Source organism: Rhinolophus sinicus, linkage group LG01 (assembly GCF_036562045.2).
Source record: "Rhinolophus sinicus isolate RSC01 linkage group LG01, ASM3656204v1, whole genome shotgun sequence".
NCBI lineage: Eukaryota > Metazoa > Chordata > Mammalia > Chiroptera > Rhinolophidae > Rhinolophus > Rhinolophus sinicus.
Genome location: NC_133751.1, coordinates 49,494,088 through 49,508,557, shown reverse-complemented (window position 1 = coordinate 49,508,557; position 14,470 = coordinate 49,494,088). Strand labels below are relative to the sequence as shown.

Sequence of the window (14,470 nt, the reverse complement as noted above, 5' to 3'; positions counted from 1 at the left end):
GCTCCTTTTCTTCCCTGTAATTTCTAATGCTTGTATTCAAGGCTTCTGGGCTTTTGTTTTTGGAATTCTGAAGTGATCTGATGAGTCTGCTAACCCTGTTTGTAGGCCGTCCAAGTTGTGAGTTGACAGAGGGCTCTCCGGAGACACAGTCTCCACACTGTCCTTCAAGTAAGTGCCTCTCGTTTTTAACAGGAGCTCACCAAAGGAGGATTCCTGGGCTTGCATCCTGAAACGTGTTCCAGCTCTTGAATTTCCAAATACTTGATATAACCTCATCTACTCTTAAGGGCAAGAAAGGTGTCTTCTTCCCTCACTTCTTTTCCCACTGTAGCAAGATGTGGCTCTAGTTTGATGGGTTATTATTTCACTCTGGTATTCCCCAGCCATTTTCATGCAGAGTCGTCAAGAATTAAGGCTCGCTCTTGAGTTGGTCCTGTTTCTCTAACACTAACCCTATTTGTTGAATCTGACTGTCTTTTCCCATAGTCTGTATCATGCTAAGTTCAAAGCACTTTTTTTTTTTTTTGAGCTGATTCTATTACCCCAAGTTTCTAGCTCTAAATCATGAAAAATAGATTGGATTTTCTTCCTGTTTTGTTTTTTTGTCCACATACCAATTCCTGAAGCCTTTCTTCTGTTGACTGTAGGTTTTTCCCACTGCGTAGGAGAAACCAGATTCCCAGTGCCAGATGTTCCAGGAACTAGCTTTATCAGTTGCTAATTTGGCTCTTGTATTATTTATTGTACAAATGGTATTGACCATATAGGAAGGACGTCTGTAATTGTTAATGAGTTCTGCTACCTCATGGTTGATCCTGCACCATGGGGCCCTGACTTACCTCCAGGATAATATTCAGTCTTTTTGTCCTCACTGAGAAATAGGACAAGTAGGAAAAAATAACCTGGAGTAATCAACACCATAACCCGCACCCCACCACCACCGCCACCATGATTAATGTAAAATCATGAATACTGCTCTGTGACATTCCTGAAGCGATCAAACCCTATGTCTACTGATAACGAAATTCTATCCCAGAGCAGAAGCCTTGCTTTCCAATGTAGGCCTTTGCCCTGGACGAATGCAGCTATTCTTGCAGTTTGTGACTGCAGAATGGGCCTTCCTGAAATCTCAGCTCCTGTATGTCGTAAGCTCACCTGGCTCTCGGCTGCACCAGATGTTTGTCATATCTCCCATGAGCTGCAAGGAGAGCCTTGATTCCACACCAGAGTCCTGTCACCATCCTTGATTCCCAGAACTTGTGAGGTGTGATCAATCAAAAGATACGGTGAATGTTTAAATTTTAAAAAGTATTGCAGTAAAAGACACATTGCCATTAATCCCCCTCAAATGCTCCCCCTCACTTCAAACACACTTCCCCCATCATTCTTGCCACTTTCTGAAGCAGTTCTGGAAGTCCTCTTTTGTGATATCTTTACTTTATCCTCCATCATGACAATGCTCTGTGTCACACATCGCTTCTGGTATGGCAGTTTCTGTCAAGTAAAAACATTATGGTGTGTCCTCATCTGCCTTATTCACCAGATCTGGCACCGTGCGACTTGTGGCTCTTCCCAAAGTCAAAATAACCATGAAAGGTAAACGTTTTGAATCAATTCAGGACATCAAGGCAGCCATGACAGGGTGACTAAAAACACCCACGAAAGAGGACTTCGGAACTGCTTCAGAAAGTGGCAAGAATGATGTAATAAGTGTGTTCGAAGCAAGGGGGAGTATTTTGAAGGAGATTAATGGCAATGTGTCTTTTACTGTAATAATTTTTTTTAAATTTAAACATTCACCACATTTTTTGATCACATCTCATTAATGTGCAGGGCTTCTCCAAGCCAACATACTTTCTTTAACATAATTTAGGTCTTCAGCTCCACATTCCTTTCTGCTCTCCTAGCCTGGTAAGCTAGGTTGGACCAGTTGGAGCCCCCAAAAATTCTTGTGCCATTTTCTCCCAAGGCCCAGAGCACCAAAAGCCCCGGCCACCCATTTCAAGCTTCTTCTGCTCTGGCCCTGCTCAGCCTTTACGGGGAGAAGGAGCCAAACTAGCTGCTTGGGAGGAAAGAGCATCAAGGAGAACCTCAAGGAAGAGCACTTTAATTCTTTTTAATTTTGCCAACCTTCACAGGTTGGTGATGGCTGCATTGTATGTACTCTTTTGCGGACTCGGGGGATGAAATCCAATGAGTTGTTCAGCTGTTCTAGGAATATTTTAAACCTGTTATGCATATATATTCACAAGGAGTAGATGTTCTCCTTTCTTTTTTTCCCAAGAATGCTTTGAGTCTTGAGTTGGGCATGTTACTGATAGGTTTTAGTTTTGTTAATATTTTGTACTTGTGTAATTGCTGTCTTTTTACCCAGGCAGTGGGAGAGGTGGCAGTGGACAATAGTCATGGTGATAGCAGTAGCAGTTTTCATTTTGCCCTGTCTTGGGTGTTCCCGTTTCCTTTCTGAGTGAGCCAGAGCCAAAATAAAAAAAAAGAAAATTGAGAACCACTGGCACAGACATTAGAGTATGACCAACAATTGTCCTTGTGCAATTTTAGATTCCTGGGGCTATAGTATCCAAACATGGTAAAGGTACAAGATAAATAGGACAGTATCCTTCCAATTTGGTAATAGGCCAGGAGTGGCTTTCCTCATGTGTGAAAGCATGGTTTTGAAGTTCTTAGCACGTCTCATTTTGACCTCTTAGTCAACCATATGATAAAGGGATTTTTTTCCCTCCTCCTGTCTCAGAGATGGGATATAGTATCTATTTTACTGATTTATTTTGAAAACATCGCTACATTTGTTTCATTTCTCTTTGTATGGATTTTTTTTTCTTTCTGGATCATTCGAAAACAAATTGCAGACATTTTGACATTTCACCCCCAAATACTTAAGTGTGCATCTCCAAAGATTAAGGACATTATTCTATATAGCCTAAGAAAACTAACTTTTATTCAGTAATATTCAGAATTCCCCAGTTATCTCCCAAATGTCTTTTATAGCTGATACCGATACTGTGTTTGATCTAGGATTCAATTAAGAACTACACTTTGCACTTATTGTTACGCCTCCTTAACCTTTTTCGATCTGTAACAGTCTGCCTACCTCCCCCCCACCCCCCCACCCCCGTAACACTGAGCTTTTTTAAAGAGGCCTGGCCAGTTCTTTTGTAGTTGTTGACTTCTTTAGGGGACATTTTTAAAGGATACGTAGAAATACCAGATACAGGAATGCTGACTTTAGGTCTGGAAATGTCCTCTGTTGTTGATTCTCTGACCTCTCATAGCCTTGTTGTATTGACCTTAAAAAATACTGGTAAAAGCACAGAGTGCGTCAGGTGGAGCTATTTGGGTAGAGGTAGTTTGTGCATGTTTGAGGAGTGGGCTATTGAGGGATTCATTAAAACTTTTTTATCACAGCTTACTGAATAGTAGATTTTACTATTCATGGATGATTTTTCACTATATTCGAATTTTGGATTTATGCTTACAGAAGTTAGCTGTGTCAGATATTAAAGAAAATGGTACCTTCCCCTGTACTTCCTCCAATTCTTCTTTTAGAACTTGTGCCCCTTAAACTAAATTTGATAACACTTCAAATTTTTATTTTTAGAAATTGTTTCCAGGCAGAATCAATGTTAACCATTCAAATGGGTTTGAGCTTTCTCTTATTTGGTTTGGAAATCCAAAAGGCACCTCCTTTTCCAGATGTTCTTTTTTAAGTGCCAGAACCACTTACTTTATCTCCCTTGAACCTCCTTGGTTCTCAGAACAGGGTATTCGGTCCTTGTCATGCACTAGTGCTGCTATAGCTTGAAATGAATTTCTAATCTTCTCAGCCCTAGAATAAAAACATATTTCTGACCTCTTCTAGTAATATGGGAGAACCTGAAAAATAAGCCTCATTTTATCTACGTCTTTTTTCTTACTAACTGGCTATTTGAGCTTTGTCTCAAAACGTGTCCCAAAAAGTCTAGGGCTAAAGAAAGGCAGCAGTATGTTGGAAAGTAGGCCTTTTGGCTTTGTTGTGCTCTTCAAACCACAGAACACAGGGGACACTGCACCTGGTCTTTCCCAACAGGGTACGCTGACAAGTTAAGGGTAAATCAGGCGAGAAGAAGCCACACCTGCCTTCCAGGTGACTTCTTCAGTTGTGTTTTGCAGGGTCATTTTTATGTTCATTTGTCCCTCTGCTTGATATTCTTTCCCTCTGCCTTCCTTTCTCATGTTCCGCTCAGTGCGATAACAAAAGAACCATATGGGCAGATGTCTCAGGGTCCCCTCCTTTGCATTCTTGAACTAAACAAGAATTTCTTACTATGGAGGGAAATGAAGTGGGGTGGTAGTGGGCTAACAGAGGAACAGGGAGCTATAAAGCTGGTGGCAAAGAAAGTAATAAGCTTAGGAAGAGACCTTTAGGATTATGGCTCTGGAATCCTGAGAAGTCTCTGACCACAACTGCGTACATTCCACATCATGTTTGTTCACAAGTGCTGTGAGAGGCTCTGGAGACACAGGCTGGCCACCTGAGACAGCCTCATGGACATGCCATTCTGGTCAGCTTCCGTTGTAACACAACTTTCCATGTAAAGTAAGAAGATCATGGCTGGCAAGTGGGACCAAATAAGGTCCGCCCTGCAGTCAGGCCCACACAGCTGATTTCGGAAAGATGAGCCTGCCCCAGATGAAGGTAATGAAACTGAAGAAGGGAGAAGGAAAACCCAAAACAAAGCCTGAATGATAACAACCGGTGGAAGGCAGGCAAAGGCTGTGTATGAAGCGGGAGAAATAAGGATGGGCTTGGTCTTTCTCTCCCTCAGGCCGCAGCATAACTGATGGGCAATTTCTTTAACACTCAGCAACCACATAAATATTGTGTGTATTCACAACAAAGTCTGTGGCAAATTGAAACTTTGATGATTATAAAACACCAAAGGAAAGGCTTATTAGACACGGTGTTTTTTTGTCTTTCTAAAAAAATTTCTTTTGAATTAAACTGTCATTCATCATAACATTCAACAAAAGTGTTTTCCTTTGTTTTGATCTTTGGTGCTGTAATAGTGAAGTTCACTGCCAGCACTGGCATGGGGTAGCTTCCTTGGACAGATTCCACAGGCCTGTAGTTATGGGCAGGAAACAGATTTTGTCAGCAGAGGGAATTACTATTTCTCTTGAATGGACCAATTTGTCTATTTTTTCTATTTTTAAGACAATTGGGTTATTTCTTTGGAAGACTGCTTCTATACTATCACAGAAGAAAGACTTGCTACAATTTGAGAAATCTTAGTATTAACTCAATGATGCTATTTGACCAGGACAGGGCCCCCCTTTTTTTCAAAAGGGGGGGGCGCAAGCTCACAAGGATGGGACCGGCAACCTTGATGCTACATACTCCAACCAACTGAGCTAACCTGTCACCCAGGATTCCTTTTTTAAAAAATAGAAACTTAATTGAAATAAGATAATAGCAATCAGAAGAGTATATCTTGATACATTTTTTTCAAAATGGACAAGCATTTAGGTCAAGACCCAGAACTTACCAGAAGACTCCTTCCTTGCCCCCTGAACAGACACTACTCCTAGACTCAAGAGTAACCTCCTTCCTGACTTTAAACACCATAGATTACTTTTGTCTCCTTTTAAAAATTCTATAAAGGGACTTATACGATGTGTACCCTTTGGTGTCTGGCTTCTTCTGCTCAACATATTTGTGAAATTCCGTGTTGTGAAGTGTAGTTATAATTTCCTCTTTGTGTCGTGCTGAGATTTTGTTTTGAGCTTACCTTGAGCCTATAGATAAATTTGGGAAGAATTGATATCTTGATAATATCAAGCTTTCCAACCCATGAACATGCTATATTCTCCCACTTATTGAGAGGTCTTTAATTTTCCTCAGTGTTTTGTAGTTTTCAGTTTGGGCATCTTACATGTCATTTATTAGATGTGTTCCTAGGTATTTCATGTTATTTGATACTATTGTAGATGCATTTCTTAAAATTTCACATTGTTTTAGTTACAGTATATAGAAATGGTTCTTTTTATATTTTGGCCTAATGGTGTTGGTAAATTAGCTTACTGATTCTTATACTTTGTGGATACTTTTATATTTTGTGTATACCCAAACAGGCTATATGTGAATAATGGAAGTATATTTCTTCCTTTTTAATCCTTTTGCCTTTTATTTATTTTACTTGACTTATTAAATTGGCTAGGATCGGACTGATTTTTGATCACTTTGTCAGATAGAAAAATCCTCCAAGGAGTTCACTAGTAAAAAGAGCAACTGTGAAATTAAGTTGGTTGATTTGTGAACATTATATCTAAATTTAAAATGTTATTATGTGTTAAAATCTTGCCAGCCAGCCACGCTCATCTTTCCTACCTCCGATAAGCAGAGACATGTATTTGTGCATGATCCTTAACCGAGAGCGTTCTTGTGGTCACATAGGGATCCAGACCGCGCTCTTGAAGGGCTCTTGCCTCAGAGGTGGCATTAAGAGGATATACGCGGTTGGACAATTAAGTTCACGAACTCATCCTAGAAAAAATGCTACATACCTCATTGCTGAATATCACTACGGTCACCTTCGAAGTACTCCCCTTGGGAAGCTGTGCATTGGTACCAGTGCCTAGTCCACCGTTCAAAGCAATTTTGGAACTCTTTCTCTGGAATGGCCATCAGAGCTGTTGTCGTATTACCCTTAATGTCCTGAATGTCATCAAAATGTCTTCCTTTCAATATTTCCTTTATCTTCGGGTAAAGAAGGAAGTCATTGGGGGCCAGATCAGGTGAGTAGAGAGGGTGTTCCAATACAGCTATTTGTTTACTGGCTAAAATCTCTCTCACAGACAGTGCCGTGTGAGCTGGTGCATTGTCCTGATGCAAGAGCCATGAGTTGTTGGCGAAAAGTTCAGGTCGTCTAACTTTGTCATGCAGCCTTTTTAGCACTTCGAAATAGTAAACGTGGTTAACTGTCCAGTTGTAACAAATTCATAGTAAATCCATTTGATATCAAAAAAGATTAGCAACGTCATTGCAACAAGTTCTCGAACTTAATTGTCATACCTAGTAGTCAAGAAACAATTTCAGGAGGGGCCGGGCATGGGGGTAGGGAGAGATGGTAACCATGGCCAACAGTGTTAGTGGCTAGTCAGTGATTGGCTATAGAATATACCAGGTCTTCTAAAGTGCCTGCAGTTGTCTAAATGAGCAGGTGATTATGGTCAGCTGGAATATAGAAGAGGGAATGACCTTTTTGATGGAACACTAGAACTAGGGGCAAGGACTGTAAGAAGTAAAGGCTTCTAGAGCCAAGAGATGTTAACTGCCAGTAGGAGTGAGGGAGGGATCCTGACCATTTTGGTGGCCCAGAGATAAGGGAAAGTGTAAGTCCTTGAGTGGATTCAGGTGTATCAGATGTGCCTCCAGCTGGAGAATACAGAGTAAACATGAGGATACAGACATGGGAGTTGGCACAAGGTATTCGTCCACTCTCTTCTTTGGTGGTGTTTTCCTTCTCCATCTCATTCCCTATTTCTTTTAATCCCTTTTTGATTTAGTCTTTTTCTCTTAGACTCCCTCTGGGAGGTAATATGATGGAATGACTAAGAACTGTGCAGGTAGGAGTCCTGACCGCCTACAGCCATGTAACCAGTGCAGATTGCTTATCTTTTTTAAGCCTTGGTTTTCTCATCTATAAAATGGAGACAGTAGAAGTATCTTGGGTGGAGAAGATCAAATAAAATGATGCAAGAGCAACTTGGCACAAAGTAAAGGCTAAGGGGTCTGTCTGGCTGCCTTTTTCTTGGTCTGTCTACCTTGTTCTTTTCCAGAGGTATTTCTTGTCCATTTTTCCCTTGTTCTAGAGCACTTTTTCTCAACCAGGTGTAAGGTGGTATTTTTGTTGTTTTGGTTGCAAAAAGCTTTATGTCCTCTATTTTTAACGTACAAAGTGGTTGAGTGAAATATCTCCCATTTCTGTCAGTGTAGTAAGTTACCGAAATGGCAGTGCGGAGGAGCTCTTGCCTCCTCTCCCCTCTAATAGCAGCAGCTCCAAGACTTTGAGCAATTCCTTTAACCCCTTTGGGCCTCAGTGTCCTGAACTATAAAGGTAAGAGCCTGGATGAAGTGAACGGTGAGGCCCTCATCTAGCTCTAATTGCGTCTGTGAGAAGATGTTCAAAGTCAGGTCCCTCACCAAATTATATGTGCTATGAAGAGAGGACCGTGTCTGTTTTGCTAAATATCATGTCACCGGCACCTTCAGGGTGAGGCCTGTAGAAGATGCTCAGTGAATGAATGACTGAAATCTTTACAAGGGAGGTGTCCATACTCACCAGGAATTATTGTCAGAGCACCTTTGGCTTTATGGGCCCATGTTCTATAACTCTGAGCTTAAACTCAAAATTTCTGATTCTAGAAAATGTTTATCAACTCAAATAGTCCACTTTTTTTTTTAACATTTCTTTTCAAACTTCTTAGGAGTTCATGCTCCTTTCTCAATTCCAATTTGTTGCCATACTTTAAAGTCCTAGGTCTCTGTCATCGTTTAGTAAGTCGCCTGTGTGAAGGTAAATACTCTATTTTTGAAAGCACAGTGCATAATTATACATCATAGCACCATCTGCAAGGTGCTGTGCCATTTTCTTTATTTCTCAAGGCAGCATCACATATCTCATTTTCCAAAGGAGCGAACAGACTGAAAGCAGGGAGCATTTCTTGGGCTTCTGAGTTCCTGCTTGAAATATAACGCTATCTCTGACTAATGCGTGCCCTAATCAGGCTCCTTCACACATCCGCTGGCCCAGCAGTGCCTTCGGAGAGCTGAGCCTTCTTTCTTACCGCTCGCAGGGCCCCTAATGGTTTTCCTGTCAGTGATCTGTGAAACTTCCAATTCTCATTCCTGCTGTGCTCCACTCTCTTCTTTCTCCTTTGAATGGTTGATTCCTGGGGGAAAAATATTTATGACTGACATTGGGCCTAGCCTTGTAAGGTAGGTGTGGTTTAAAATTAATTGGGACTATTGTGTTTCCCCGAAAATAAGACCTAGCTGGACAATCAGCTCTAATGTGTCTTTTGGAGCAAAAATTAATATAAGACCTGGTCTAATATAATATAAGATAAATAATAAACATAATAAATATAATTAATATAATATAATGTAATATGATGTAAGACCAGGTCTTATATTAATTTTTGCTCCAAAAGACACATTAGAGCTGATTGTCCAGCTAGGTCTTATTTTCGGGGAAACACGGTGTAATCCATTCCGTCACTCATTTTCTTAGTCCATTCAGGCTGCTATAACAAAATACCACAGACTGGATGGCTTATGAAAAACAGAAATTTATTTCTTACAGTTCTAGAGGTGGGAAGCCCAAGATCAGGGTGCCAGCATGGTCTAACTGTGTCCTCACACGGCTCTGCCCTCATTATCTAATCACCTCCCAAAGGCTCCCTGCCTTTTGATACCATCACATCAGGCATTAGGGTTTCAACATGTGAATTTGAGAGGGACACAAACACTCAGACCATAGCACTCATCAGATCGTTTTTGAACTCTTCCTTCGTGTAGAGAACATAATCTAGATATAAGACAATTTGGGGATAGTAGAAGATACTATATAATTTTGAGCCAAACTGGTGTGGTACATACTGAAAAGAGTACTATACAATGTAGATTTAAAGAAATCAAGACATCAGACTTAGCTAGCAGTTTAGATTCTCTTGCAAAATGGGTGGGGGCAGCTTTGGTTTACCCTCTGGTGTTAATCTTGTCAATACAACTGGTCACTTTTATAATTGTATAAAAATGTCAATACATTTTTAAAATGTGAAATGAGAAAATTGAATACCATAATTGTTTACTTTCTAAACTTAGGTAAAACAGTGATTATAAATGATCTTTTTTAGATAAAGAAAGAAAATTAGGCCTCTCAAGGACATGAAACTTTTACTTACATTGGGGCATTGTCACCTTTCCTCATTATTTTGCCAAAACTTTCTGGCAGCAGACTGGCAAGAAGAGAGTCAGTGACAGAGGGTCAGTGCTGAGAGCCACCAGAATATCCACTGCATTGGAGAAATGGTTGTCTGTGTCATGTTGTCAGATTGTCCCTTGTCTTTCTCTAACAACATTCTAACAACAAGCTTAGCCATTTTCTGTGGCAGAATGAAAACATTTGATAACAATTGAGGATTGGCTGCCATGATGTCACCATCAAAAAAAAATCACAAGAGAGACTCTAATGACTTCTAAATATAATCTGCCAGTTCTGAACTTATTTCATGTGCTCAGGAATAGCAGTTGGCATTATGTGAGAAAGGAATTATGAAAACCTGTCCTTTCCAGTCAGTCACTGGCAGGACTTTGCTTTATAAACTTTTCATCTCTGATAGAGTTGTCTGTCTGATTTGTTCTCTTCTGAGACCAGAAATCATGGTTGGAGGAGGCACGAAGAAGCCAGTTGGCCTGAAGATTGTTCAGTCTTATCAGGCAGAAAGGGATGATTGTTTTAACTAGTTCTACCTAAGTATAATCACTGAGAATTAACTAAGCTCTTAAAAGTATTTTGGGAGTAAACACTGAGTCAAACAAAATTTTAGTGGGTAACCAGGGCCCTGACTGTGGTTAGCTGTTTAATGAGACCTTTGATGCAGTGGAAAGTGGTTGGCACAAAAGCTTCACTCGTTCCCCAGCCCCACCCTCCAAGATAGCTGGACAGAGTAGCAATTCTAATCTATAAGTAGAAGAAGACAGCCCTCATAATGCAGCATCTGTAGAGTTTGTCCTTCTATTTGGGTAAAATGCCATTTCTAAAACGAGTTAGCTCCCGGAAAAGACAGAAAAGATAAACCTGATTTGGTTTGGTTGGGCCACTGTATGTAAGTCACCTTGATTTGAAAAACTCTTTGTTACTTTGCCCTCTCAGAATCACATGAAATAGGCAGTTGACTTCTAAACATAAAGCAACAAACAGCTCCATGTATTATTTCATCAATTTAGGAAAAGCAATTGGCGCCATCAGTGCAAGGATTGGTTATGAAACCCTGCCCTTCTTGGCTGGTCACTACAGAAGGCATAGGGCAGTCACACGCAGCACAAGGGTTTCCAGGACTTCCCTGTATGCAGTTAGCTTTTCCCCGGTTGTGGTTTGCTCCTTTTTTGTTTTCCTTTGCTTTTAAAATTTTTGACATGCCCCTAAAGTTGAGTATTTCTTACTCAGACCCGATATTTAGAGTTGCTTGAGGAAGGACTTTTTAAAAAATCGTGTATTTTGTAAATATGCCTCTGTATATGAAATGTATTTGCCTGAGCAATTTCAAGCCTTTGATAAGCTAATGTGTAATGTCTACCAATATATTTTTGGATTTTCTGTCCTTTTTGGGTACAAAATTATTCATGCCTGTAATCTTTGGTTTTCTAATATACCTGCTTTTTTTTTTTTTTTTAACTGTCACCTGCAAGATTTTTAAGGTTTTCAGAGGCTCTAGGAAGCAGATCCAACACCAAAGAAATTTGGAAAAAATGACTTGGCTAATAAAAATGTCAGATGATGATTTCTGACTTTAAAGAACTTCTCATTGGTTTTAGATGGAAGGTTCTATGTTTAAGTTTTTGGCTTTCTCTGGTGTGTGACTTGACATGAGTTCCAAGAACAATCAGCTCGTTACAAGGTTTGCAGAAGGAAGTATTGTGCTCCCTGTTAATCAGCTGTCCTCTCTCTGTTCTTCCCTCATCCCTTTTCTCATTTCAGTGGTGCTTCATGCCCCACCTCCAACCAAGATCAAACGGGAGCTGCACAGCCCTTCCTCTGAGCTGTCGTCCTGTAGCCACGAGCAGGCTCTTGGTGCTAACTATGGAGAAAAGTGCCTCTACAACTATTGGTAAGCGGAGCCAGAGAAAGGCTGGCCAGAAAGTAGCCATTAAGCTGATTGTTTCAAATGTTCAGCAGAAGCTCAGGCTAGCACACCCCATCATTCAGGCAATGTAATCCTCGGGGTGTAGGCTAGTTCAAATGGGCCCGCTGCGCTGAACATAAAATGCAAAACTGCTAAACCCGCTCAGCGGGGGTGGGGGGCCAGGGATGATTTCTTGGGGGTACTGAGCCTTCCTAAGGGAAAGAACCTTGAATACTGGGGTATTTGATCTGTGGCTTTGAGGGAGAGAATATATACTTCTTCATGTCTATCATATGTTAATGTGAACTTTAAGCACCAAAGGAGTAATCTTCAAATCAGAATATATGAAAAAGCCTCAGTGCTGTGCCCTTTACCTAAGAATATTCAAGCCCCAGGAATGAAGCTTTAATTTTAAATCATTCTTTGCTCTAGAAGATAAACATAGATCTGCCTGAAAAGAGAAAGGAGATGAGTTGTTAATTCAAGTGATGTTAACAGCAGAAATTTACCTTCAACAAAAATTCTGACTAATTCTTGGGTACCCTGGAATACTTGGGAGAGGAGGCTAGAAAACTCCTATCCCCCCATCCATCCACCCCTGCACACGCTTACATGGAGAATTCTTTCGGAAGTGGGGGGTAAAAGGAAACCGGAAGCAGAGGCTAAAATTATCTTTGAGAAGAATCACTAGAAGTGTTAAACAAGTCTCTGACGCAGTGTATTTGTCACTTTTCTGAGGTACAAATATTCCCTCAGGGCTGCCAGCAATTTAACTATGTTAATGCTGTCACTTCCTGGCAACCGTGGGCTGCTGGACCTGGTGACCAGCTAATGGCTTCATTGCAGCCTAATGGTTTCTTCTCTTTTTCTATTTACAGTGCCTATGATAGGAAGCCTCCCTCTGGGTTCAAGCCATTAACCCCTCCTACCACTCCTCTGTCACCCACCCATCAGAATTCCCTATTTCCCCCACCTCAGGCAACTCTGCCCACCTCGGCACACCCTCCTGCAGCTGGTCCCGTACAAGGTGTGGGCCCTGCCCCCACCCCTCATTCGCTTCCAGACACTGGACCACAGCAGCAAACCTTTGCGGTCCCTCGGCCACCACATCAGCCCCTGCAGATGCCAAAGATGATGCCTGAAAACCAGTATCCATCAGAACAGAGGTGGGTGCTGATCTGGGCTTACCTTCCCCTTTTCCTCATTGGGAGAGGGGAAGCAGTCAGCCATATTTACCAGGTACCTATAAAGTTGGTTCCATTGAGGCATCTTGTGGGTTGTGAGGTAAGGCCAATCATAATGTGTATATAACCTATTTATAAATCATCCTGTTCCTGAGGTACTCCAAATGGTTTATAGACATGACATCCTTTTGAAGTAGGAGCGGGGAGATAATACTTCCCCCCATTACAGAGCTAGAGGAAGAGTGCCTTGTCCAGGATGCACAGTCTGTTGACTGGCTCAGGGCAATTTCCTGGCTTCTCACTGGATATTGCCTGCTGGAAGTGAACCTTGGTTTATACTACCCATAAAGACCTTATTAACACTTCACTTACATACTAGGGAAGATTGCTGAGTTACAGGAGGTATTATTACTCATTGGATTTTAACACATTGTAACAGTAGGAGATTAGCTAAGGACCTTATTTATAATTACCTACTTTTGAGATAGAAATCTCCTGGTTTCACTCCAGGTAGTTCTACATTTCTAATAATGAAATTGAGGTATCAGGAATAACTTGTCAGAGTCATTCATTCAGCAAACAAATGTGTAAAGAAAACCTACTTTTCAAACACCAAACTGAACTCCGTAGGTCCCAGCCTTCTCAGTCTGCTATCTGTGGTATTCTAGAATTTTGGATGCTTGTGGCCTTTCTTTTATGTAGGGTGTTCTGAGGGCCTGGTCTGTTTTATTTCAAGTCTCTCTGGTGTAGGGAGATAATGTAGGCTGGTACTTGTCAGTGATGTCACCAAGGGCTGCAAGATGGTGACCATTGTATTTTCTTTCTGTCTTTCTTGCTCCGCATTGGGTGGGTGTGGGCGTGAGAGGCAGGAGTGTACCTTCCTCAGGCCTGGTCCAACCGAAATGCCTCCCAATATTTACTCTGAGGTCACTTTATATCTAGATGAAATAAAAGTTACCACTCTTGTCTGGTTCTAATCCCCTTCTCCCCTTGCTGTGAAAGTCACCATAAAGAATGACATAATTTGGCTGGTGAGTATTTATTCCCCTGGTAAGGCCAAAATGCCACAAACACCAATGACACACAGATCCCAAGGGCTGAGCATTGATTGGGGGCCGCTTCCATCTTGGGCCTCGGTTTGGGTTTTGACGGGGAGCTCATGTGAAGGAGGCAGCCACCGCTAAGCTTTTGCCAATTATTACCTTGTTAACAGCCTTGCACTTTTTCAGAAGAATTTGGAAATTTGGATTTTTATGTAAAAATTCCAGCTTAATTTTTTTTTTTTTTAAGTTGGCAACTAATTGAAATTAAAAACAACAGCAACACTTTGTAGACTAAACAAAACCTCTCTGTGGGCAGAATCACCCTGCAGGCCTGCCAGT

General features: G+C 41.2%; 1 protein-coding gene across 3 annotated transcripts in view; it reads left to right on the top strand.

Annotated features, from left to right (window-relative positions):
- ETV5 (ETS variant transcription factor 5) overlaps nt 1–14,470 on the top strand; it is a 58,351-nt gene that overhangs the window by 15,871 nt on the left and 28,010 nt on the right. For all 3 annotated transcript variants that reach the window (XM_019735866.2, XM_074329097.1, XM_074329103.1), the window contains exons 6-7: nt 11,760–11,889; nt 12,783–13,070. In XM_019735866.2, coding sequence (XP_019591425.1) covers nt 11,760–11,889; nt 12,783–13,070 — 418 coding nt within the window. The remainder of the gene's footprint in view (nt 1–11,759; nt 11,890–12,782; nt 13,071–14,470) is intronic.